The sequence below is a fragment of the Rhineura floridana genome, chromosome 2, assembly GCF_030035675.1.
Source record: "Rhineura floridana isolate rRhiFlo1 chromosome 2, rRhiFlo1.hap2, whole genome shotgun sequence".
NCBI lineage: Eukaryota > Metazoa > Chordata > Lepidosauria > Squamata > Rhineuridae > Rhineura > Rhineura floridana.
Window position 1 is genome coordinate 170,130,182 of NC_084481.1, and position 22,849 is coordinate 170,153,030.

Consider the following 22,849-nt stretch of genomic DNA (forward strand, 5'->3'; position numbering starts at 1 on the left):
CCTTTTTTGAATACAGGGATGACAATGGCCTCAAGCCAGGATGCTGGAAAATGACCAGAGTTGTTGATCAGGGTGAATAGACTGGCCAACAGGGGAGCCCACCATACTTGGTGGGACTTCAACAGTTCAGGGGGGATGGCATCTGGGCTGGGAGCTTTGCCTGATTTCAGGGCGCTAATCAAAGACTTAATCTCGCACTGCATGACTGGTGGCCAAGATGGAAGGGCAGAGCAGTCTACAGGAAATACACAGGATGAGGAATTATAACTTTGGGCCGCAAAAAGATCAGTAAAATATTGTTCCCAGATGGTAGCGGGAATATTACATGGGGAGGGATTAGGAGTGGATAAGGCGTCAGTAACTAAAGACCAAAAGATTTTTGAATTCTTAAATTGAGAAGCATTTATCAGAGCCTTCCATCTGTCAGAGGTTGCCTGTTTCTTTTTAATGGCTATCAAGTTTTTGTATTGACTTTTAGTGGCATAGTATTCGGGGGACAGCAAATTTAAATTTTCCCTCCTATATTGGAGGTATATCTTCCTTAGTTTTAATTTGGCCTGAAGACAAGCATTATCAAACCACCTGGGAAGGCCTAGTGTGAGTTGTGACTTGGAGACCGGTGGTTTGGATTTTAGAATTGTACTCAGGGCAGAAGTCAGTAGAGAATAGGTAGTTATAGCGGAAGGGGGATCAGGGGCGTCAATTATGTGGCCTTTCAGGCTCAACCCCAAACGGGAGTCAAGATAGATGGTCTTAAGTGACATTCCAGGAGACCATTTAGATCTCCAGTGTTTAAGGGACGATATCTTATCTTCAGGATCACATTTAGTTACCAGGGAACCTTACTGAGGAAGTCGGATGGAAAAGTGTAGGGGAAGATGATAACTATCTTGTCTATTACCCACCATAAAGTTAGAGATCGCATTGGTCATAACAGAAGGAATCAAAACATAGTCGACAACACTACTACCTTGGCCCGATACAAAAGTGAACTCCGCGGTGTTATCAACTTTAGTTAGACCATTTAAAATTACCAGGTTAAAACAACCAACCAAACGAGTCAGGCAAATGCCCCCATGATTTGCCTTAGGGTCCTTGGAAGTCCAGTCATATCTAAATGTAAAATTTTTGGGATCTGTGGCCCCCCAGAGGCCAGAGGAAAAAAGAGAGGAATTATTGGGGCATATCCTTGCATTAAAATCCCCCATTATTATGGGGTAAGCTCTACAACAAAGGGATATTACTTTCACAAAGTCTCATGTTCCAACATCAGCCAAGTCCCAGAAACACAGACCAAGCAATGATTTACAATACTGTCTAGATAGGATCTTTAATATCCGCAAAGACCTAACTTCAACCTCTCCCTGTCTTGAGCCTCTATTATTCCTTCACTGATAACAAAAGGACAGTGGATAATAATTTGAAGCCTTGCAGCAACGTAGTTTCTTTTTTCCACTCAGCCATAGGGATTTGTCAGATAAAATCCATTCTATTTGTTTTCACCAAAAGCTCTTACGTCAGCAATGCAGCCTGGCAAGCCAAGAGCAGATTTCTAACAGTGTTAGATAGCTGGAAGGTTCACAGGTTGAAGGAACTGTCTTATATCCAGCTCTGATATTATCTGAATGTGATGCAAAGCCAAATATTGTTTTTGGAAACAGCTGAAGTTGGATGACTTGCAAGTGTAATGCCTGAGCACTATATCACTGTTAGTCGAAGGACTGAGAAATCATGCCATGGGTTGTCATGTTACTATGCAATGTCTATTTAGTGTCCACCATGTGTTAAATGCTGCAGAGAACAGAAAAACCATTCACTGTCTTCAGCCCCTTCCAATCCACAGGCATTATTAAACAATCTTTTGCATGGCTTCTGAATTATAAAGTCTTGCTTCACCAAACTTTAGGACCTTTTTTAAAAAAAAAGGAACATAGGAAGCTGTCTTATACTGTGTCAGACCATTGTTCCATCTAGCTCAGTATTGTCTGCAGTGTCTGGCAGCCACTCTCCAAGGTTTCAAGCTAGGGACAATTCCAGCCCTACCTTGTGTCAGGGATTGAACCTGGGACCTTCTGTGTGTACATCACATGGTCTACCACTTTGAGAGTGTCCACAAGCATGTAGATAGGGATGATCCAATAACCATTATAAGCAGACAGGACCTGGTAACCACTATGCTATTTAAGACTGGCAGAAAGACCTGGTCAAGGTTTTGTGCACAACTTTGCCTAGAATTCTTTGGCCTAGGAAGCTTGGGAGTCTCCCATACAGTGTCCAATTTATGAAATACCATCTTCAGGCTTGTTTTTAATGGAGAAGTTTAGAATGTACATAGTTATTTTGAAGCAGATTAATTCCAAAGGAGAAAGGTGTGCTGCCACAGAAGCTGGAAAACAACATGTGTGACTTAAGATTTTCTAATGTGCAGATGGTCATATTCATTTATTAAACCTCTATTGTACTCTCCCCTAAAAAGCTAAGAGCCACATAGATGGAGATCTCCCAGTGACCCCTGATCAGGCTCACATCCACTTAGCTTCCACAATATTCCACATAAAAATAGCCTGGCTGGATCCTACCAAAGCCCCAAATAGTCCAGCATGCTGTTTCCCACAGTGGTCAACCAGATGCCTCTGTGCAACACATGAAGACAATAGCACTCTCCTGCTGTTGCTTATGTATTTATTATTACATTTATATCCTAGAGAGCCATTGTGGTGTAGTGGTTAGAGCAGCCTTTCCCAACCAGTGTGCCTCCAGATGTTGTTGGACCACAACTCCCATCTTCCTGACCATTGGCAATGCTGGCTGAGGCTTTGGACTACGACCTGGGAGACCAGGGTTCAAATCCCCACACAGCCATGAAGCGCACTGGGTGACCTCGGGCCAGTCGCTGCCTCTCAGCCTCAGAGGAAGGCAATGGTAAGCCACCTCTGAATACTGCTTACCACAAAAACCCTATTCATAAGGTTGCCATAAGTCAGAATTGACTTGAGGGCAGTATATTTACATTTATATCCTGCCTTTCCTCCAAAGAGCTGACGTACATGGTTCTCTCCCCCTCCCTCTTTCTATTGTGCACACAACAATCCTGTAAGGTAGGTTAGGGTGAGAGACAGTGACTGGCCCACAATCACTCAGTCAGCTTCATGGCTGAGTGAGGATTTGAACCCGGGACTCCCATACACTAATTCAACATTCTAACCACTACACCACCTGCTCTGTTATTCCCTGGCAACTACTGTTTAGAAGCATACTCCTTCCAATCCTGCAGGTAAAAATAGCTACATGACTACTAGCCATTGATGCTTCTAAACCAACCACCAAGCCCTTCAGTTCTTGCTCCGTTCAGAATAAGCTTGTCTCCAATACAGCGACTCCACCCAAAGTTACGGGGAGACCCTCTTCACTATTTAACTATAGACTAAAATAATCGGCTAGGCGCGCACGCCGATAATTCACTCTCCCATCCTTTCCCTATTTTCATTTGCTAAATAGAGGTGCGGCCTCCTTTCCGTCAATTTTTCGCGCCACTCTTTTTTATTAGCGGAGGGGGAGGGAGTGGAGTTTTGCGGTGCAACGGCATCATTTCTATGCGCCGATGGGAAGGCAGACCAGCGGCTGGGTAAGGGGCGAATGCGAAAGAGGAGGGTGGACGGTGGCCGCACGAGGACAGACCCAGTGGGAGGCGTAGTGGTAATTGATAGTGGTTTTCCTTTTCACTGGTGATGCTTTGAGAGTTACGCTCTGTCTTCCTAAACGGGCTTCCTCAGGAACTAGCCGCGAGCATAGCCCGCACGCAGCCTCCCCACAGCCCGCCTTTCTCGCTCTTAAGCGCGCGCGCGGTTCCCTATTTGGGTAGGGAGAAGAGCTACTTGGCTATTGAGGTGACACGCCGGGCCATAGAACTGGACACTACAAATAGACCGGGGGCGGGGGAGTGTGTGTTGTGTCACCTTACCAGTATAATCCTATACATGTCTACTCTGAAGTAAGTTCCACTGAGTTCAGTGGGTCTTACCCCAGGTGAGTATAGGATTGTAGCCTTGGTTACTGTTCTCCCTCTCTATAAATGCAGCCTAAAAGATCTGTTGTGGCATAAAGTAAATCCGGTTGTCGCTACGGTGCCATAACACTCCTTTCTAAAGCATTTCATTGCAAACAAACGAATATGGCTCTGCTTTCCCTTCGGAATTTGGAACTTGATCTTCCCTACGCATGCGCCTAGAGCGACGAGAAGCTTTGACAAGGCACTTCTAGCCGCCCATTGGGAGAAACGGGTGTGCCTCGGTTCTGTTGACTGATTCCCGCTATCTCTGAGCACACCAAGTGGGCGGCTTGGGTGGGGGTTCCTCCATGCTTTCTTTTCTCTAACGTCTGGGGCCTGAGAAATGCAGTGTTATTGCGGGCCACTCTTATGGTCCAATTGCCTGACCTGCTGGAGGCAGAGTTTAAATCCTGTTTCAAACCTTGGTGGCTTTGGACCGCTAAGGTTCAGTATCTCTTCTAACCCACGCACCCACCCACATAAATGGTGCTCTGTCTCGCATGATTGCACTGACAAGCAATAATAGAGGCAAACTGATAACGTTTCCATGTAAGTGGGTTTTGGTTTCTCAGTGTGTTTTTGACAGCTAAATTTGGAAAGTGCACAGGAAAGAAAATTATGTAGCTGAGTTCTTTGAAACTGATGCTAATGCAGATGTCATCCTTCTTTGAAATGGGAGTGTTAGATGAGGTTGCCTGGTTTGTTATCACGAGTATCCTACCTGCTATTTCTGAAGCTCCTGGATCAAGCTCTGTCCAGGTATTATCTGGACCAAATGTGTATAGCTTCAACAACAGAAACTTATAAAGTGCCATTCTGTGGGATGAAATCTCATTTTAATGGCCTTTTGTGTTAACAATAATAGATGGTGATGTCTTCAGGGTGAAATTCTGTTTCTCCAGAACTTAAGCAAGAATTTGCCACTGCGGTCACAAAATCAGGATTTTCTTTCCTATATGGACAGGGCATCAGATGGCTTAGCTTAACATATTTCTAGAAGCAGGTTGTGGCTGTCACTCATAATGCGGAACTGAAGGTTATGTTGCTATGCCGTTTTCAAAAATCCTTAAGTTGTAAATATTTTAGGCTAACTTTATTTTAAAATATATTAGGCACATTATGACACAGTGAGTTATGAGCCAGCGTTTCTTCCTTCATGTGCTACCTATTTCATAAAAACAAATTATGGCCTATTTGAATTGTTTCAGGTGCATCATGTCCAAAATAGGGGTCTTCCGTGTGGGACTTGGTGTGGTCTTGGGAGCAGCTGCGGGAATAGGTCTCTTCTTCTACTTCTACAAACAAAAGAGAAAAAAACCCTGGCCAAGAGGGAGCACCAGACCACCAAATTTACAGAGTCAACATACTGCTCTGGACTGTCAGGAACACACAGAAATTCTACAGCCTTATAATCAGGGTTTGATGATGATACTATTATTTTTTCTTTTGCACTTTTATTTCTTCTAACTCTTTACTCAGACTGGTAAAAGGTTTTCACGTTGTCTGTCCTCATTGAACTGGGAATTCTCATAGCTAGCATTGTTCTTACTTGCTTAATTTCAGTGAAAGTGGGCTCTGAGACATCTGTGCACTGTATCTTCCTAAATTATTTGAGAATCCTGTTTGTTCTGATATGTTATGAATTTTTTCAAAAATAAAGTTACAACTCTGCCAACCTTGCCAAATGAGGATATATTAAAAGATTCCATTTTCCTGTAAATTAATAAATTACAATTATATCTTAAGTTGAATGAATGGAAGAGGGAGCAGGTTTGCATATGATATTGCTGCTCCCAACTTCTGTGTATTCAGTTGCTTAATGTATACAAATCTTAATGTATACAAATCTGATTATGTATACAAATCTGATTATGCACCAGGCTCTTTCTACATATTGGGATCAAAAGCAGTTATGTAAGTGCATGGTCTGTTCATAGGTTATGCTGAATATATGGAAGCCCTCGCATTATTTATTTGCAGAATGTTGGCTGTTATTACAGGCACAGCAATGCAAACATGTTACGTACAGTGTTATGGGAATTGACTGCATTGAGACAGTTTTTCCCAAAGCATATTTGAGTTCTTTTCCTGGAAAGTCTCTGGAGTCTCTGTTCAGACCACTGAATATGCAGCAATATGCGTAGGGTGTGTGTGTGAGATGGTGGTGGTCTGTGGTATCTTTCTAGTTGCTTTGTTATGTGTGCTGTGTTGGATGATATTGTTGCTGTACATTGATTGGCACTTGATAGAGACATTGATTGCACAATATGACGATTGACAGGTCCTGTGGCAGTCGTTGGAGTCTCTGGTCTGTGTTGCTATGGCCCAGTTCATACGTAATACTAAACCAAACCATGGCTTAGCATGAGCAGGCAAGCATACAGGCTTCTAGCCATGTTATACTGATGTAGGAGACACAGACATGTTAGGACCATATATTAGATTTGTAGGGTGCCTCACTGAAAGCTGCACTTCTCTGAAAATAATTTTTTCAGGTATTAATGTAATCTGTTCACAGTGACTAGCTTAAGAGAAAATATCTCAACAAGATCAAGATCCAAGGCTGTTAATCAAATTTATATGCCTACTTCTGTGCATGTCTAGAATTCTATAAATGAGCATCTAACAACCTTTAAAAGCAGAGAAGTTGAAACAATCTTGAAACTGGTTCATTTCCCACCTCTAGTTCTGTGGACGAGACCAGGACCAGTGGAGGGTGGTGACAGCATCCCATACACATCTCTTCTAACACGTGAAGAACAGGCTGAAGTATTGAACCGTTTGGACTTTGTGCTTAAAAGCCTTATAGAGCTGCGACATGAAGTTGAAGAGTTGCGGAATAGCCTGCAGGGTTTAGCAGGAGAGATTATTGGAGAAGTCAGGTTGGTATAAAACTATGTTCTGCAAATTCCAGGTTATTGAAAATCTTCTACCTAGAGACTGTGAACAAAGTCTTGAGTTAAATTTGTATTTGTCCTTTTTACTTTTGCTGCTATCTGCAAAACACACAATTCTGCCAGAGTAATTTCACTGATATTCAGCAAAAAGCTATGGAAGTGCAGGAGACAGATGTCCTCCCCAGGATATTTACTTTTAACATGTTCCCCCTTTTTTCTTCAGCTTTCCACAAAGAGTCAATCTTTACCACACTTAACAATCTTTTAAACTGTAATCATATATCTACTTCGAACATACTTTGTAAATGCTTGTCAGTATCAAACATTGGTACCAGAGCTGAATACTGGTATAAAGCAGTTTAGCAAGCAGATTAGAATTAAATTTAGAACTAAGAAATGGTTAGCTTTTTGTATTGTGGAAAAAGTAGGTTTTGGAATTATTCCGCTGGGATGCTTTGGGCTGAACTGTTTGAAAGACTAGTGTTAGTTTTGATAGCTGTAAAACAGAAGCAGCAATAAAAGACTTGGACTGAAATCCTATACTCACTTACCTGGGAGTGTCATTGAACACAATGGGACTTGTTTCTGAGACATGCATAGGATTGCACTAGTACACTTCTTAGTGGATGGCCATTTCTTTTTTTATTATGGTATATCTGGCTAGATGCCTTTTTACTAGCAAATACTCCAGACTCAATAGACTTCATAGCTCTATCTAATCTATGGACTTGAATGCATTTTGTCTGTATTCTTTCTTAGTTATGACTGGTGATATAGTGAAATTATTATGTAAATGCCTGTGTATGTGTGCTATACCTTTATATTCTATATCACAATGGTTAAATAAGGTCTGATTTTGGTGGTATGTGAGTGCATTAGGGAAGAGAAAGTGAAACCAATAATTATACATGGCATAGAATCACAGAATAGTAGAGTTGGAAGGGGCCTATAAGGCCATTGAGTCCAATCCCCTGCTCAGTGCATAAATTTTTATCATGCCAATTTCACCCATTGCAGAACCCATGTAGAAGAAAGCCAGAAAGTTATTCGTCGGAGGCGTTTTGTATATCCCAGAGAAAGGAGCGATTCCACAGGATCCAGCTCCATATATTTCACAGCCAGCTCAAGGACAGCCAACACTACTGATGGTGAAAGTGAGGGGGGGTAAGTGAGCACTAGTTCAAAGCAAGGATTAGTTTAAAGAGATTAACTTGTGGTAGAGGTAGACTGTAAAAGAGAACTGACTGCTATTGAAATATCAAATGTGCATTTAGTATTAAGCCTTCTGGGGGGAAAGCTTAGGGAGAAATACCAAAGTTTGCATTTCAGGAAAATTCTTTCTTAGGACTATTTTGTAAATTTTGGTATTTTTCAGATTGGATCATGAGATATAATTTGCAACAGATACTGCTGTAGAGATGTGTGTATGCATATTTGACAACTGTTCCTGCAGTTAATGGCAATAGACAAACTAGTTAAAGGGTGCTGGGTGTGGGGAGCAGAGATAAGCGATCATTTTGATGTGAATCGCTGGGGCAACATACTCTAACCTCCTAATTTATATTTATTTGTTTATAAAGTACCTAAAGCTTCCTAAATGATGTGCAAAGACTTTTTGTAAAAAGACAATTCATAGCTACAGGCATGTAGTCTAAATTCATGGAGAATAACATATTTTGTGCAATTCTCTTGTTCCAGGGAAACTTGCAATCTCTGTTTTTTAAAAAAATATTTTGGTCTGTTGCTGCCAAACTATAGTAGATTTGTTTTCTGTATTAGCATTCTTCTCATAGGGTTGCATCCAAACTTAGCTATCCCTAAATGGAAGGAGTCCTTCTGTCCACTTCTAATCCAGCAAAGGCATTGTGCTAGTGGAAGAGTACAAGAGGCTATAATTGTTATTTCCCCTAAAACTCCTAAAAAATTAGAGTCTTCTGATCCTCTGGAGCAGATTTTTGAAGAGTGGAAGGGGCTGCAAAGGGAAAAAGCAATTGGCTTCCCCCACTTCCACTGGTGGGAGTATCCCCTAAGCAGAATTCCCCTCAGGTGATATTCCTGCCACCATGGACAAGCTTATATTTCTTAGTATGTGAAAGCTGTTGGTTTTAAAAATTCTGATTCTGAAATTCTGGTTACATCATGTTAATCTAAAAACTGTGCTTTTCTCTGACTGGTCTTAAAGTTATACTACAGCCAATGCAGAGTCCGATTATGATCGGGAGTCTGATAAAGAGAGTGAGGAAGGAGAAGATGAAATCAGTTGTGAAACCGTGAGAACTGCAAGAAGAGATTCACTGGACCTTGTCAATGAGGAGGAAACAACACTGACTTTAGACTCTGCTATTGATGAAGAACTTGGTCAGTTGCTGCAGCAGGCAGATCGCTTACACAGTGGAAGTGACCAGGAGAAGAGAGACGGATTCCAATTGCTGCTTAACAATAAACTAGTGGTAAGTTCACTCTAGCAGTTTCCCAGAAAAACTGAGTTGAGCTACTCAGCTAGGGGAGAGAAGAACAGGATGTTGTGGAAGGTCTTGTCTCCACCACAATTGTAAATGAGACCAGGCATCTAAGTACAGTATGGCTCATGCTGCCATTACAAAATTAAAACCCTCAAAGCTCATGGGACTTGGCATCTTCTTAAGAGTATTCAGTTACTTTTTTTTGTTGCAAATTGATCCATGCAGTAATTCAGTCCCCTAATGTGGTTAAAAGTGAAACTGCAGCATCTCTGAGGTTAATAACAAAACTGTTCTCAGACTTATTACAGTGATTGCTTGGGCAAAATTGATTCATGAAACGTAGATACAAATTTGTTTTATATACATATCTTAACAAATCAAATGGTTGACTGCTTGGGAATCACTGTTGTAGAGAAGGAGGGCTCACCAGTACCAAAACTTTGTCCTCCTTCATTTGCATTCCTCTTGTTCCCTTCCTCTAATGCAGGGACAGGGAAATTTTTTTTAGCTCTGGGGGCAAGCTTTTTATCTGCCTCCACCCTACAAGCCAACTTTGACAGCTGGATTGGGCAACCCACCTGTAAATCACCTGATATCATGGTGACGTCATATGATTGACATATGATGACATCTTCTCCCAGGAATTTTAGCATGTGTTTTTAAGTTGCTTTTTAAAAAATATGTTTTAAATTTGTATATTTGTTTTTAATGTTTTTAATTGTTGTAAACTGCCCAGAGAGCTTCATACATACATACATACATACATAAATAAATATGGGCTGTCCCATCCACCTGCCACAATCCCTGGCATGGGGTTTCAAGGTTGGGAACCATAGCACAAAGGGCATTGCCAGCCCTCTGCTTTGTAGGCCTCCTTGCACTGCTCCTTTCCACTTCTGATGTTGGAGGTGGCAAAGAGTTGCGCAGACCGGCTCGCAAAGCCTTTTGCAAGCCTCCCCATGCAGCTTCAACTCATTCTCTCTTCCTGCCCCACCCCGTGGCAAAACTAGGTTAATGAGCATGAAATTTATAATAATACACATTTGTGGGTATAGATTTAATTGGTGCTGTAGTGACTTGCATGCTTTTATGAAGTTACATAGGTATGTAGTTCCCAGTCCTTTACCCAACAGCAAGTCTTTCTGTCCAGTTTTAAGCTATGTATATTGAGCACATTGCTGATGTACTACATCTAGCTGTAGTACTTAAGCAGCACATAGCATATAGCATAACATCTTGGTCTGCTTGGAGAGTAAGCACAGTGCATTCCAATGTGACACTGCAGCAGAGCAACGGTTTATTGGCTGGAGCAGAGACTTGTGGGACTGATCCACAAGATTATCAACCACCTAAGGCTTGTTTTAGGAAAGCTGCTACCTGTGTATTGTATTTGACACTAAAGTTTGACTGTCTGACTTGAATCCTATAGTTTTTTAATTTAAATCTAAACAATAAAAAGTATAATACTTTTGCACTGTTTCTCAAGATGTTTAAGATTTTTTTGGGTCCCTGCTACATGTTTTACTTTGAAATTCTACTTTGCTTTAAGCTTAAATGAATGAAAGGCAGACAGGTGAACTAAAGTTCGTTGTATCCACAGTATAGTGACAAGCAGGATTTCCTTTGGCGTTTGGCCCGAGCTTATAGTGATATGTATGAAATCGCGGAGGATGCAGATGAGAAGAAGTCTTATGCAGCTGATGGTAAGGAGACACTTTGAGATGAGGGTGGGTGCATTTCACCCAGTGAGTTGAATTGGGCATGTATTTGCCTCACTTGGAAAAGGGTGTGTTAGACATGGATTTTTTTCCTGTAGCTTATCCATACTCCTAAAAATAAATCATGTATTAATAAATCCATTACTAAGGATTTTATCAATCGAGGGTTGGCTTTTGGTTGCTTCCATTTTTTGGATAGTGGGTGTGTATGTGGTGAGTGTCTGTATGATGTTTGGTGTATGTTGTAAATGTGTATGGTCGATTATTATTTATTGTGTTTTGTTATTTATTTTATTTATTATGTGCCTGGGCGGGAGGATAGTGTATTGGGAGGGAGGACCAGTGGAGGCACCAGTCAGCGTAGTGACGGGTAATGGGAGGTATGGCATTGTGAGGAGGACATGCCAGCTTAGGGGAACTCGACCCAGACAATTGGTGGCTGTGCCGTGTTCCGGTCCTCCCCACACCCATAGGATTGCTGGTAGTTCTATCAGCCAACTCTCGGATCTCTAGTTGCTGCTTTTTAATGCCAGATCGGTAAATAATAAAACCTCCCTCATCCATGATTTAATTGTGGATGAGGTGGCTGATCTGGCATTTATTACCAAGACCTGGGTGAGTGATCTGGGAGGTATTAATCTTACCCAGCTGTGCCCACCTGGGTACTCGGTTCAGCATCTGGGTAGATCCGAGGGTCGGGGAGGGGGAATCGCTGTGGTCTATACAAGTTCCATCCCTCTTGTTAGGCACCCTATCCATGTGGCTAATGGTCTGGAGTGTCTTCATATTGTGTTGGGTCAGCGAGACAGACTGGGAATACTGTTGGTGTACCGTCCACCCTGCTGCCCAACAGCTTCCCTAACTGAGCTGATGGAGGTGGTCTCGGATTTATTGTTGCGATCCCCCAAACTTTTGGTATTGGGGGATCTCAACATTCATGCTGAGACCACTTTGTCTGGAGCGGCTCAGGACTTCATGACCGCCATGACAGCCATGGGGCTGTCTCAATTTGCTACTGGCCCTACGCATATATCGGGGCACACTCTAGACCTGATTTTTGCCACTGGATTAGGGGAAGGTGATGTGGGAGTAAGGAATTTTACATCTATTCCTTTGTCATGGACAGATCACCGCCTATTGAGGTTTAGACTTACAATGTGTTCTTCCCTCTGCAAGGGTGGAGGACCGATTAAGATGGTCCGTCCCCAGAGACTGATGGATCCTGAGGGTTTTCAGAAGGCTCTAGGGAGTTTTCCGGCTGATAAAACTGACGCTCCTGTCGAAACCCTGGTCACTCTGTGGAATACAGAAATGACCCGGGCAGCTGATGCGATCGCCCCAGTGCGCCCTCTCCGCTGCAGAGCTCAATTGGCTCCTTGGTATACCTCGGAGCTAAGAGTGATGAAGCAAGATAGGAGAAGGCTTGAGTGCAAATGGAGACGAACTCCCGACGCCTGTAATCATGCACTTGTGAAGGCCTCTGCCAAACTCTATGTGAAGGCAGTGAGAGCAGCAAAGAAGCAGTACTTTGCTGCCTCCATTCAGTCATCTTTTAACCGCCCAGGGGAACTTTATAAAGTTGTCCGGGGACTTTTATATTCTGGTCCTCAGGATGCAATGATACCATCAATAGCCCGCTGTAATGAGTTTGCGAGACACTTCCAAGATAAGATCATGAACATCCGCCGGGACCTTGACTCCAATATTGTTGCAGTTGAATCTAATGAGGTGTCCGGAGCACAGTCCTGTCCTGTTTTATTGGATGAGTTTCAGTTGGTACAGCTCGAGGATGTGGACAAAGTGCTTGGACAGGTTCGGGCGACCACTTCTGCTCTGGATCCTTGCCCCTCGTGGCTAATAAAAGCTAGCAGAAATGGAACAGCCGGCTGGGCCAAGGAGGTGATTAATGCCTCTTTAAGAGAGGGAGTGGTCCCACTCTGCCTAAAGCAGGCGGTGGTGAGACCGCTCCTAAAAAAACCCTCCTTGGACCCTGATAATTTTGACAACTATAGACCGGTAGCAAACGTTCCTTTTCTGGGCAAGGTCCTAGAGCGGGTGGTCGCTCGCCAACTCCAGGCTGTTTTGGATGAAACTGATTATCTGGATCCATTTCAATCGGGCTTTCGGCTGGGGTTTGGTACAGAAACGGCCTTGGTCGCCCTGTATGATGACCTCTGTTGGGAGAAGGACAGAGGGAGTGTAACTCTGTTGGTTCTCCTTGATCTCTCAGCGGCTTTTGATACCATCGACCATGGTATCCTTCTGGGGCGACTTGCGGACTTGGGAGTTGGAGGCATTGCTGTGCAGTGGCTGCGCTCCTACCTCAAGAATCGTCTCCAGAAGGTGGTGCTTGGGAAACATTACTCGAGGCCCTGGGTACTCCAATATGGGGTCCCGCAGGGCTCAGTTCTGTCCCCCATGCTCTTTAATATCTATATGAAGCCGCTGGGTGAGGTCATTAGGAGTTTTGGAGTGTGTTTTCAGCAATATGCTGATGATACGCAACTCTATTTCTCCTTCTCATCTTCTTCAGGTGAGGCTGTTAATGTACTGAACCGCTGCCTGGCCACGATAATGGTCTGGATGAGAGCTAATAAACTGAGACTCAATCCTGACAAGACTGAGATGCTGTTGGTAGGGGGGCCCTTGGTCCAGATGGTTGATGTCCGACCTGCCCTAGATGGGGTTACACTCCCCCTAAAGGAGCAGGTCCGTAGTTTGGGGATCTTATTAGATCCGCTCCTGTCTCTGGAGGCTCAGGTAGCCTCGGTGGCACGGAATGCATTCTACCAGCTTCGGCTGGTAGCCCAACTACGACCCTATCTGGACAGGGAGAACCTTGCCTCAGTTATCCATGCTCTGGTAACCTCTAGATTGGATTACTGTAATGCACTCTACGTAGGGCTACCTTTGAAGATGGTTCGGAAACTTCAGCTGGTGCAGAATGCTGCGGCCAGAGTCCTTACTCGGACTAAAAGATCTGATCATATAACACCTGTCCTGGCCCAACTGCACTGGCTACCTATACGTTTCCGGGCCAGATTCAAAGTGTTGGTTCTTACCTATAAAGCCCTTAACGGCACCGGACCGCAATACCTGATGGAACGCCTCTCCCACTATGAACCTACCCGTTCGCTGCGCTTGACGTCCAAGGCCCTTCTCTGGGTTCCAACTCACAAGGAGGCCTGGAGAGTAATCACGAGATCTAGGGCCTTCTCCGTGGTGGCCCTCGAATTATGGAATGCCCTCCCTGACGAGATACGCCTGGCACCTTCGTTGATATCTTTTCGGCGCCAGGTAAAGGCCTACCTCTTTGCCCAGGCATTTTAATCTGTGTTGTTAATTTTTTTTTGTTATAATTTACTTAACTGTAATTTTTATTAATTTTGTTTTAATCTGCTTTTAATGTGTTTTATATTTATATGCTATAATATGTGGTTTTATCTTGTTGTACACCGCCCTGAGAGCTTGTTGCTAAAGGGCGGTTTAAAAGTGAAATAAAATAAATAAATAAATAAATAAATGGACTTATTTTCAGAGAACTGCTTGGCAGTTGCTGCAATTGTATTTTCTGGTTATACCAGGAGATACTAGACATTCATAACATGAACAGTACAGTAAGCATGAAGAGCTGCATATATATTGGATGCTTGTGCAACCCTCTGATTCAGACCACTGCTACAAACGGCTTTACTCCTCAAAATCCTGAGCTTATGCTTACCTCAAAATTGTCCCATTTCCTTTGCCTCCTGTGTGGCCTCCTCCTTGCCATTAGCTTCAGACAGCAACCATCTACTTCTCTTTGTGATAAGAGAAAATCTTTGAGATACTAGAACTCTCAAGTTCCAATTCTATAGTCTGTACCCTGGGCACACATTGCTATGGGAGTTGGGAGGCTGGCAGATCCAGAGTTATGGTTTTCCATCTGAATATGGTGCCTCATATGTAGCTTGCCTTTTTTAAAAATCTAGTTAAATACTTGTTTGCTCCTGCCTTCTCTCTCCCTAATTTGTGACAACTCCACACATATTGGAGGAGAGCCTGATGCCAAGAGTTCTAATTTTAACGGAATGTGGCAGGAACCTCAATCTAGTGTTCTAGTTGGGAGGCATGCAAGCCAAAAGTTTTTGAGCTTTCTTTCCAAGAGTGGCAGGCTACCCGGTGCAGCTCTTCAAATATCTTAAAGTGTCATCCTAGCATTAGGTTGTTGTTTCCTGAAGAATATTTGCTTTAATGAAGGTGTGAAACTTTTTCATTCACTGTTAATCCCCAGTTGGCAAGTATTTTGAAGGGTGAAGTATTTAAAATGTGGTGCACAAAGTTTATTTTTGTTGGTTTATGCTGCAGGAAAAGAAGAGGCAGAAACTGCTTTGCAGATGGGAGATCAAAGTGCCGAGTGTCACCAGTGGTATGTAATTACTTCCTTTGTGAAGGAAAGGAGCAAAAAGAAGATAATTCTTTTATATCTTCTTCATGCTTTCACTTTAGAGAAAAAAATTATCAGGAGTGTAGTCCAGATAAAGAGTTCTTGTGTTCTTAAGTTTTGAATTATCCTTCCTTCACAAATTCTTCATTTGGTAGCAGAGTTTATGAGTTCGTGGACTGATTACAGTTAATCAAAATGTGTTTTTCCCCATTCACTCTTGTCAGCTAATGACAAACTGGCTCAGAACTATTCCCCTAGAGGATTTTATTTTTTGCAGTTAGAATGTTATGTGTGCCTTGATACTGAGAATATGATTGGTATCTATCTCTTGCGAGCTCTCATCTAGTAATACATTGCTGTTCCCAAGGGATGTAAAAAGACAGAATCTTGGCATATATCCTGGACAATTCTGTTTCTGCAAGAAAACAAGTATGATGCAAGAAGCAATAATAAAAATTATTTTTCTTTTACCCACTCCTAATTTTGGTTACTTCTGCAAGTTTGTGGTTCATGCACAATCCAGCTGTGATTTTAAAATCCTACTACAATCAGCACAACTTACTGTAAAATTTATGATACTGATATTACCTGGTACTGCTAATAGGCCATTGATACAGGTAAAGTAGCAATGACTACAGAGAAATCACATAAATGTCAAGGATTTTTTCTGTTTGTCGTGACAGGTGGACTGCTGATAAAACATTTTTCATGCTGTACCTTTTATATATTAATATTGTGTCAGTAGAACACACATAAGGTTAAAATTGTTAGAAAAATGAGGTAGTAAATAAGGTCAGCTTAACACGGGCTCCCAACCCTTCATACTATAGTTATCAACCCAACATACTATAGTTATCAACCCCTTCCACTATGGCTACCTGAACACGTGAGGTCTGAAGAACTGGTATAGTTTGCACATGTGCCTACTCAGAACTATGTTTTGTCTTTCTGCTGAGTAGTGAATTATTGAACCTGGCTATAGAGGAAGAACTGAATTAAGTGTTTGTGGACCCACTTCCATTAGCTAGCCTCTCAAGGATGTTAAAACAAAAAGACTGGCACACAGCATAGTGATCTGAATTTGGTATCTCACAGCTATGTTTTATTATATTGTTCTTTCCACCCAGCAGTAAAAAGGAGGCTTTTGCTAGGACTCTTTGTGTTGCTGAGGAAATAGACTAGAGTTCTGTTTTTCTTGGTGGTTCGAGCTGAGCTTCAGAGTCACTAGATATCGTTCCTGGAAATAGAATGGTCTGCTGGTGTGATGTGTGATGAGATGTGTATTCTCAATAAAAACATGGTGGATTGGTGTTGACATAGCATCGCTTTTTAATAGGATGTCTCAACATTATCCCATGACTTCCAAAACTAGTTTTAACATTTAATCATGGGATAGAGGGAGAAAAATATGCACTCGTATCAAAAACTAGGGCAATTCTATGTGCAGTACGGCATGCAGTCTAATCTGCTGAGGCACCATTATGTGAATTCCCGAAGGCCTACCAGAGAAAAACAACTGAATTCCCCTTCTACTTTAGCATGTCTGTGGCCTCTGCATTCCTTAAAAACATCCTCTATGAATTAAGAATCAAGAAGGGGAGTTACTTGTTTGCCTTGGCTTAAGCATTTGCTGTTGAAAGAAATGTTGGAAGTACAACAAGAGCAGAAGGGGATTTCACAACACTCTGGAGAAAAAGCAGTGCAGGTGCAGCATTATCAATCTTTTATGTAATGAAGAGTTTTGAAAATATTTACTGATATGTGTTAAGAAGTCAACATTTATTTGCCTTTTGAGACTGAACATAGAGAGTCAATTAAAAGATGTGTGAGGCTGGCCTCCAGACCTAAATGGAATTCTTGCACATGGTTTGTCACTTTAAAAAAAAGTTCAGAAAAACTGCAGCTCTCAAATGTTGAGAATTGAATAATTTTTGTGAACTGTGTTCACAAAACATGGATTTTTAAAGCATCATATATGCCTGTGCTTCTTGTTGTGTACTCTGTCATGTGCATTATTATGGGATAACAAGTTTTATTGACCTTTGGGCTAAGTTAAAGTGCTATGTTTACATTCAGAGCTATCTAGAGAATTTGGAGTTTAGATGTGTGTCCCAGATTATCTGTATTAACCAAAGTGCATTGACAGGTAGATGCTGATTTTCTCCACTTATTATAGTGCTTTAGTGGATGACTTGTAACAAATACTTTTAGGGGGTGCCTTGCACCCAGATTTGTGGCTGTTGCTCTGGAAGCTGTATCCAGAAAGCAATCTAAAAGGGCCCCAGGTGTTGGATGACCAATAGAGAAGGGAGATCCACAGAGAAGCCACTGAAAACTCTCTAGATAGCTTTGCTTTGGAGATATAGCAAACATCTGTGAAGAAAGAGCTCTTGGTCATGATGGAACATAGGGAAGAAAGGTAAACATACCTAAGAAATTTCTTTATGGCAGAGATTAGGAACCTATTGTCCTTCATATGTTGTTGGACTCCCAATGCCCATTAACCCCAGACAGCTTGGCAATGGTCAGAGATGCTGAGAGTTGTAGTTCAACAATATCTGGAGGGCTACAGCCCCCTCCCATCCATAATCTAAGAGGCTTTTCAGGTGTTACCTTCCCCACCTAATACCTGGTTAGATCACATCTAGGCCATAGGCATATTTGTCAGCTCACTCCTTTCACAATGAATTGAAGCACATGTCTGATCCGAGGAATCCCTTATTTATATGAATGCAGGATGTCCCTAGATATTGAACTCTGTTTTGACATTCACTTCTATATGAGCAAAGCAGGAAGGCTGCATGTGAGCCTGAGCCAGTTTCTGATCTTGCTGTGAATAAAAGTTGCAGTGTAAGGCTTGCTTCTACACCCTTTCCAACAGCCTTTGTCAAGATAACTAATGACTCAGGCAACTGTAAATGCTTTGTTAAGCAGCAATGTTTAAACAATTACCTTTGTTGTTGTTATGTGCCTTCAAGTCGATTTCGACTTATGGCAACCCTGTGAATCAGTGACCTCCAAGAGCATCTGTCATGAACCACCCTGTTCAGATCTTGGAAGTTCAGGTCTGTGGCTTCCAATCCATCTCTTCTTTGGCCTTCTTCTTTTTCTACTCCCTTCTGTTTTTCCCAGCATTCTTGTCTTTTCTAGTGAATCAGGTCTTCTCATGATGTGTCCAAAGTATGATAACCTCAGTTTCATCATTTTAGCTTCTAGGGATAGTTCTGGTTTAATTTGTTCTAACACCCATTTATTTGTCTTTTTCACAGTCCATAGTATCCCCAAAGCTCTCCTCCAACACCTCATTTCAAATGAGTTGATTTTTCTCTTATCTACTTTTTTCACTGTCCAACTTTCACATCCATACATAGAGATCGGGAATACCATGGTCTGAATGATCCTGACTTTAGTGTTCAGTGATACATCTTTGCATTTGAGGATCTTTTGTAGTTCTCTCATAGCTGCCCTTGCCAGTCCTAGCCTCCTTCTGATTTCTTTTTGTTTAATTTGTTTAATTTGTTTCTTGACTATTGTCTCCATTTTGGTTAATGACTGTGCCAAGGTATTGATAATCCTTGACAAGTTCAGTGTCCTCATTGTCAGCTTTATAGTTACATAACTCTTCTGTTGTCATTACTTTAATCTTCCTGATGTTCAGCTGTAGTCCTACTTTTGTGCTTTGCTCTTTAATTTTCATCAGCATTCGTTTCAAATCATTACTGGTTTCTGCTAGTCGTATAGTATCATCTGCATATCTTCAATTATTGATATTTCACCCTCCAATTTTCATACCTCCTTCATCTTGGTCTAATCAAGCTTTCCGTATGATATGGTCTGCATATAGTTTAAACAAATAAGGTGATAAAATAAACACCTGTCTCATACCCTTTCCGATGGGGAACCAATCAGTTTCTCCATATTCTGTCCGTACAGTAGCCTCTTGTCCAAAGTATAGGTTGCACATCAGGATAATCAGATGCTGTGGCACCCCCATCTCTTTTAAAGCATTCCATAGTTGTTCATGATCTACACAATCAAAGGCTTTGCTGTAATCTATAAAGCACAGGGTGAGTTTCTTCTGAAATTCCTTGCTCCGTTCCATTGTCCAGTGTGTGTTTGCAATATGATCTCTGGTACCTCTTCCTTTTCTAAATCCATCTTGGACATCTGGCATTCTGGCTCTATATATGGAAAGAGCCTTTGTTGTAGAATTGTGAGCATTACTTTACTTGCATAATTACTGCATTCACTGGGATCCCCTTTCTTTTCAATTGGGATATATATTGAACGCTTCCAGTCTGTGGGCCATTGTTTAGTTTTCCATATTTGTTGACACATTTTTGTCAAAATTTGGACAGATTCAGTCTCAGTAACTTGTAGCAACTCTATTGGTATGCCATCTGTTCTGGTGATTTGTTTCTTCCAAGCATTTTAAGAGCAGCTTTCACCTCACATTCTAAAATTTCTGGTTCTTCATCATATGGTTCTTCCGTGAATGAATCTGTCATCCTTGCATCTCTTTTATATAGTTCTTCAGTGTATTGCTTCCATCTTCCTTTAATTTCATCTCAGTCAGTCAGTGTGCTCCCCCGTTGATTATTCAACATCCCTACTCTTGGTTTAAATTTCCCTTTCATCTCTCTAATCTTTTGGAGTAGGGCTCTTGTTCTTCCCTTTTTGTTGTCCTCTTCTATTTCTATACAATAACTATTGTAATAGTTCTCTTTGTCCCTACATACTAGTAGCTGTATTGTTGCATTTAGGGTTCTGACTGTGTTTCTGTCTCCTTTTGCTTTTGTTTTCCTTCTCGCTTTAACCATTTTAAGAGTTTTGTCAATCATCCATTGAGGTCTTTCTCTCTTTTTAACTTGAGGTACTGCCTTTTTGCATTCCTCCCTGATAACGTCTCTAACTTCAATCCATAGTTCTTCTGGTTCTCTGTCAACTCAGCTTAAAGCCTCAAATGAATTCCTAATTTATCTTTATATTCTTCTGGGATGTTATTTAAATTGTATTTTGGCATTATGATTGCTTTGTTGTTCTTTAGCTTTACTCTGATTTTCGATATTGCCAGTTCATGATCTGTATCGCAGTCTGCTCCTGGTCTTATTTTCACAGAAAGTGTGGAACGTCTCCATCTTCTGCTACCAATTATATAATCAATTTGGTTCCTATATTGACCATTTGGTGATGTCCACGTGTACAGTCGTCTTTTTGTTTGCTCAAAAAATGTGTTTGCAAGAAACAAATTATTGGCTTCATAGAATTCAATAAGGCTAGTTTCTACTGCTTCATTCCTCCTAAGCCCCATTTCCCCACAATTTCTAGTTCTTCTCTGTTCCCTACTTTTGCATTCTAGTCCCTCATGATTATCAGCTCATCTTGTTTTGGTGTGTGATCAATTTCTTCCTGTACTTCCTGTACTTGGATGATGGTTATGTTAATAGGTTTCCCATTAAATCTCATTGATATTGCTCACTCAGACCTTGCATTATAACTCTTAATTGCTTTTGCTACATCATTTCTCACTATTAAAGCAACCCGGTTTCTTCTTAATTTCTCATTTCCTGCATAAAATATGTTGTAGTTGCCTGATTGAAAGTGTCCCATTCCCATCCATTTTAATTCACTCACGGCAAGTATTGTAATGTTGATACGTTCCATTTCTTGCTTGACCATTTCTAACTTTCCCTAGTTCATGCTTCTCACATTCCATGTTCCTTTGTCATACAACTCCGGACTGTCCTTTTGCATCTGTGCGCATCAGCCTCTGGGCTTCTTTTCAGCTTTGACCCAGCTGCATCATTAGTCACAGCGCTACTTGTGCTTGTCCATTGTTCTTCCCCAGTAGCTCATTGAGTACCATCTGACCTGGGGGTCTGATCTTCCAGCACTATCTCGTGTTGCATTTTGGATAGTCTGTTCATAGGGTTTTTGTGGTAAGAGGTATTGAGAGGTGGTTTACCATTGCCTTCCTGTGAGTTTGGATGCATCTTAGTCTGATGTCTCAGCTTTGACCATTCCGCCTTGGGTGCCCCTGCTAGGAGTCTAGCCTCTTGGTCTAGACTCCTGACAGCATTGCTCTCAGCTTCTTCCACACTCTGAAACCCCCTCACCACGTTAAGGTGTGCATCCTAGAGGAGGAACAATTACCTTACCCAAGCTTCATGTTTTTTATCTCTTGTCAGAGAAAGCAGTGTCCTTCACTTGCAGCTGCTATTTTATAATGCAAGCAGTGCTGCCCAATAAAACAAGCAGCAGTTGTTAAACTTCTAGGAAACTTTAAAAAATGTAAGTCGCAGCAACATCTAGCCCAGATGTCAAAGCAGTCATTGAAATTTCTCACATCTGTATTCCTTTTTGTTCATCATTTTGAAAAAGTGGTAATTCAAAGAGGAAAATAATGCCATATCCATATCAACCGGATTCTGGATAGTAATCAGTCTTAGCAAAGTCTGTGAATGACTGATCTTCATGTGCTACAATAAATCTTTTTGTTTTGAAGGTGTCACAAGACTCCCTTTTTTGGGAAGGAGAAAGAACTAGATGTCTGAATGAATTTTAACTTTGCAGATCTTCATTAAATGAACTTCTTTCAAGAGTTTGTCTTTGTATGGATAAGATTTTTGAGGATAGTGTTTTCTTTGTATCTAGTAGAATTTCTCTGTATCTGCCTTAAGGAAAAGGTTCACTGATAAGTCAGCTTGAATTACTTCCTTCACTGATTGACTTTGTAGGAAGAATGAAGATTGTAAGCCTGCTTTTTTTTGACTAATGTGAAAACTGATGTACAATAAAAGATATAGTTGAGAGGAGGAGAAATGCAATATTTTTTCCTTGCTCCAAGAAATAAAACTATTAGTATTTTGCAAGGTTCATCTCCATGTAAGAGCAGTTCAATAAGACAAAAATACTTCAGTAAAAAATTGCAACTCTGAGGATGGAAGACAAGTAACCACAGTTTGTGTGGTGTGATTTTAACATGTTATTTCTGTGGTTCCTAGGTACCTTTCTTCCACTGGCTAATGGCAGTTTTGAAGGAGGGACAGGAGTGAAATAATCCCCCCCCGCTGCCATTGTCACTGCTTCTGTAAAATTCAGTGCCCTCCATGACTGCTTTAAGAGAAATATAATGATGTTGAGAGATCTGAACTTGGCACCATTCATTCATAGTGCATTTAGAATGTTTTGATGATAAACTGTTCAGTCTGTTCTTGTAAATGAAAGGTTTGAGAGCTTCCTCATACTTCAGGTCCCTTTACCATTTGAATTATGGCTAGGAGGGTGATCCCCAGAAC

General features: G+C 41.5%; 1 protein-coding gene across 5 annotated transcripts in view; it reads left to right on the forward strand.

The window, feature by feature from the left end:
* Window positions 1-3,524: 3,524 nt before the first annotated feature.
* Window positions 3,525-22,849, forward strand: part of RMDN3 (regulator of microtubule dynamics 3) — a 42,179-nt gene continuing 22,854 nt past the window's right edge. The window contains exons 1-7 of one of the 5 annotated variants that reach the window (XM_061611421.1): window positions 3,525-3,625; window positions 5,257-5,465; window positions 6,735-6,930; window positions 7,963-8,109; window positions 9,128-9,395; window positions 11,008-11,110; window positions 15,473-15,533. In XM_061611421.1, coding sequence (XP_061467405.1) covers window positions 3,594-3,625; window positions 5,257-5,465; window positions 6,735-6,930; window positions 7,963-8,109; window positions 9,128-9,395; window positions 11,008-11,110; window positions 15,473-15,533 — 1,016 coding nt within the window. In that variant the 5' untranslated portion in view covers window positions 3,525-3,593. Of the gene's footprint in view, window positions 3,697-3,755; window positions 3,888-3,925; window positions 4,598-5,256; window positions 5,466-6,734; window positions 6,931-7,962; window positions 8,110-9,127; window positions 9,396-11,007; window positions 11,111-15,472; window positions 15,534-22,849 lie in introns of those variants that run through there. The other 4 variants (XM_061611423.1, XM_061611425.1, XM_061611424.1 and 1 more) reach the window with 4 other exon arrangements.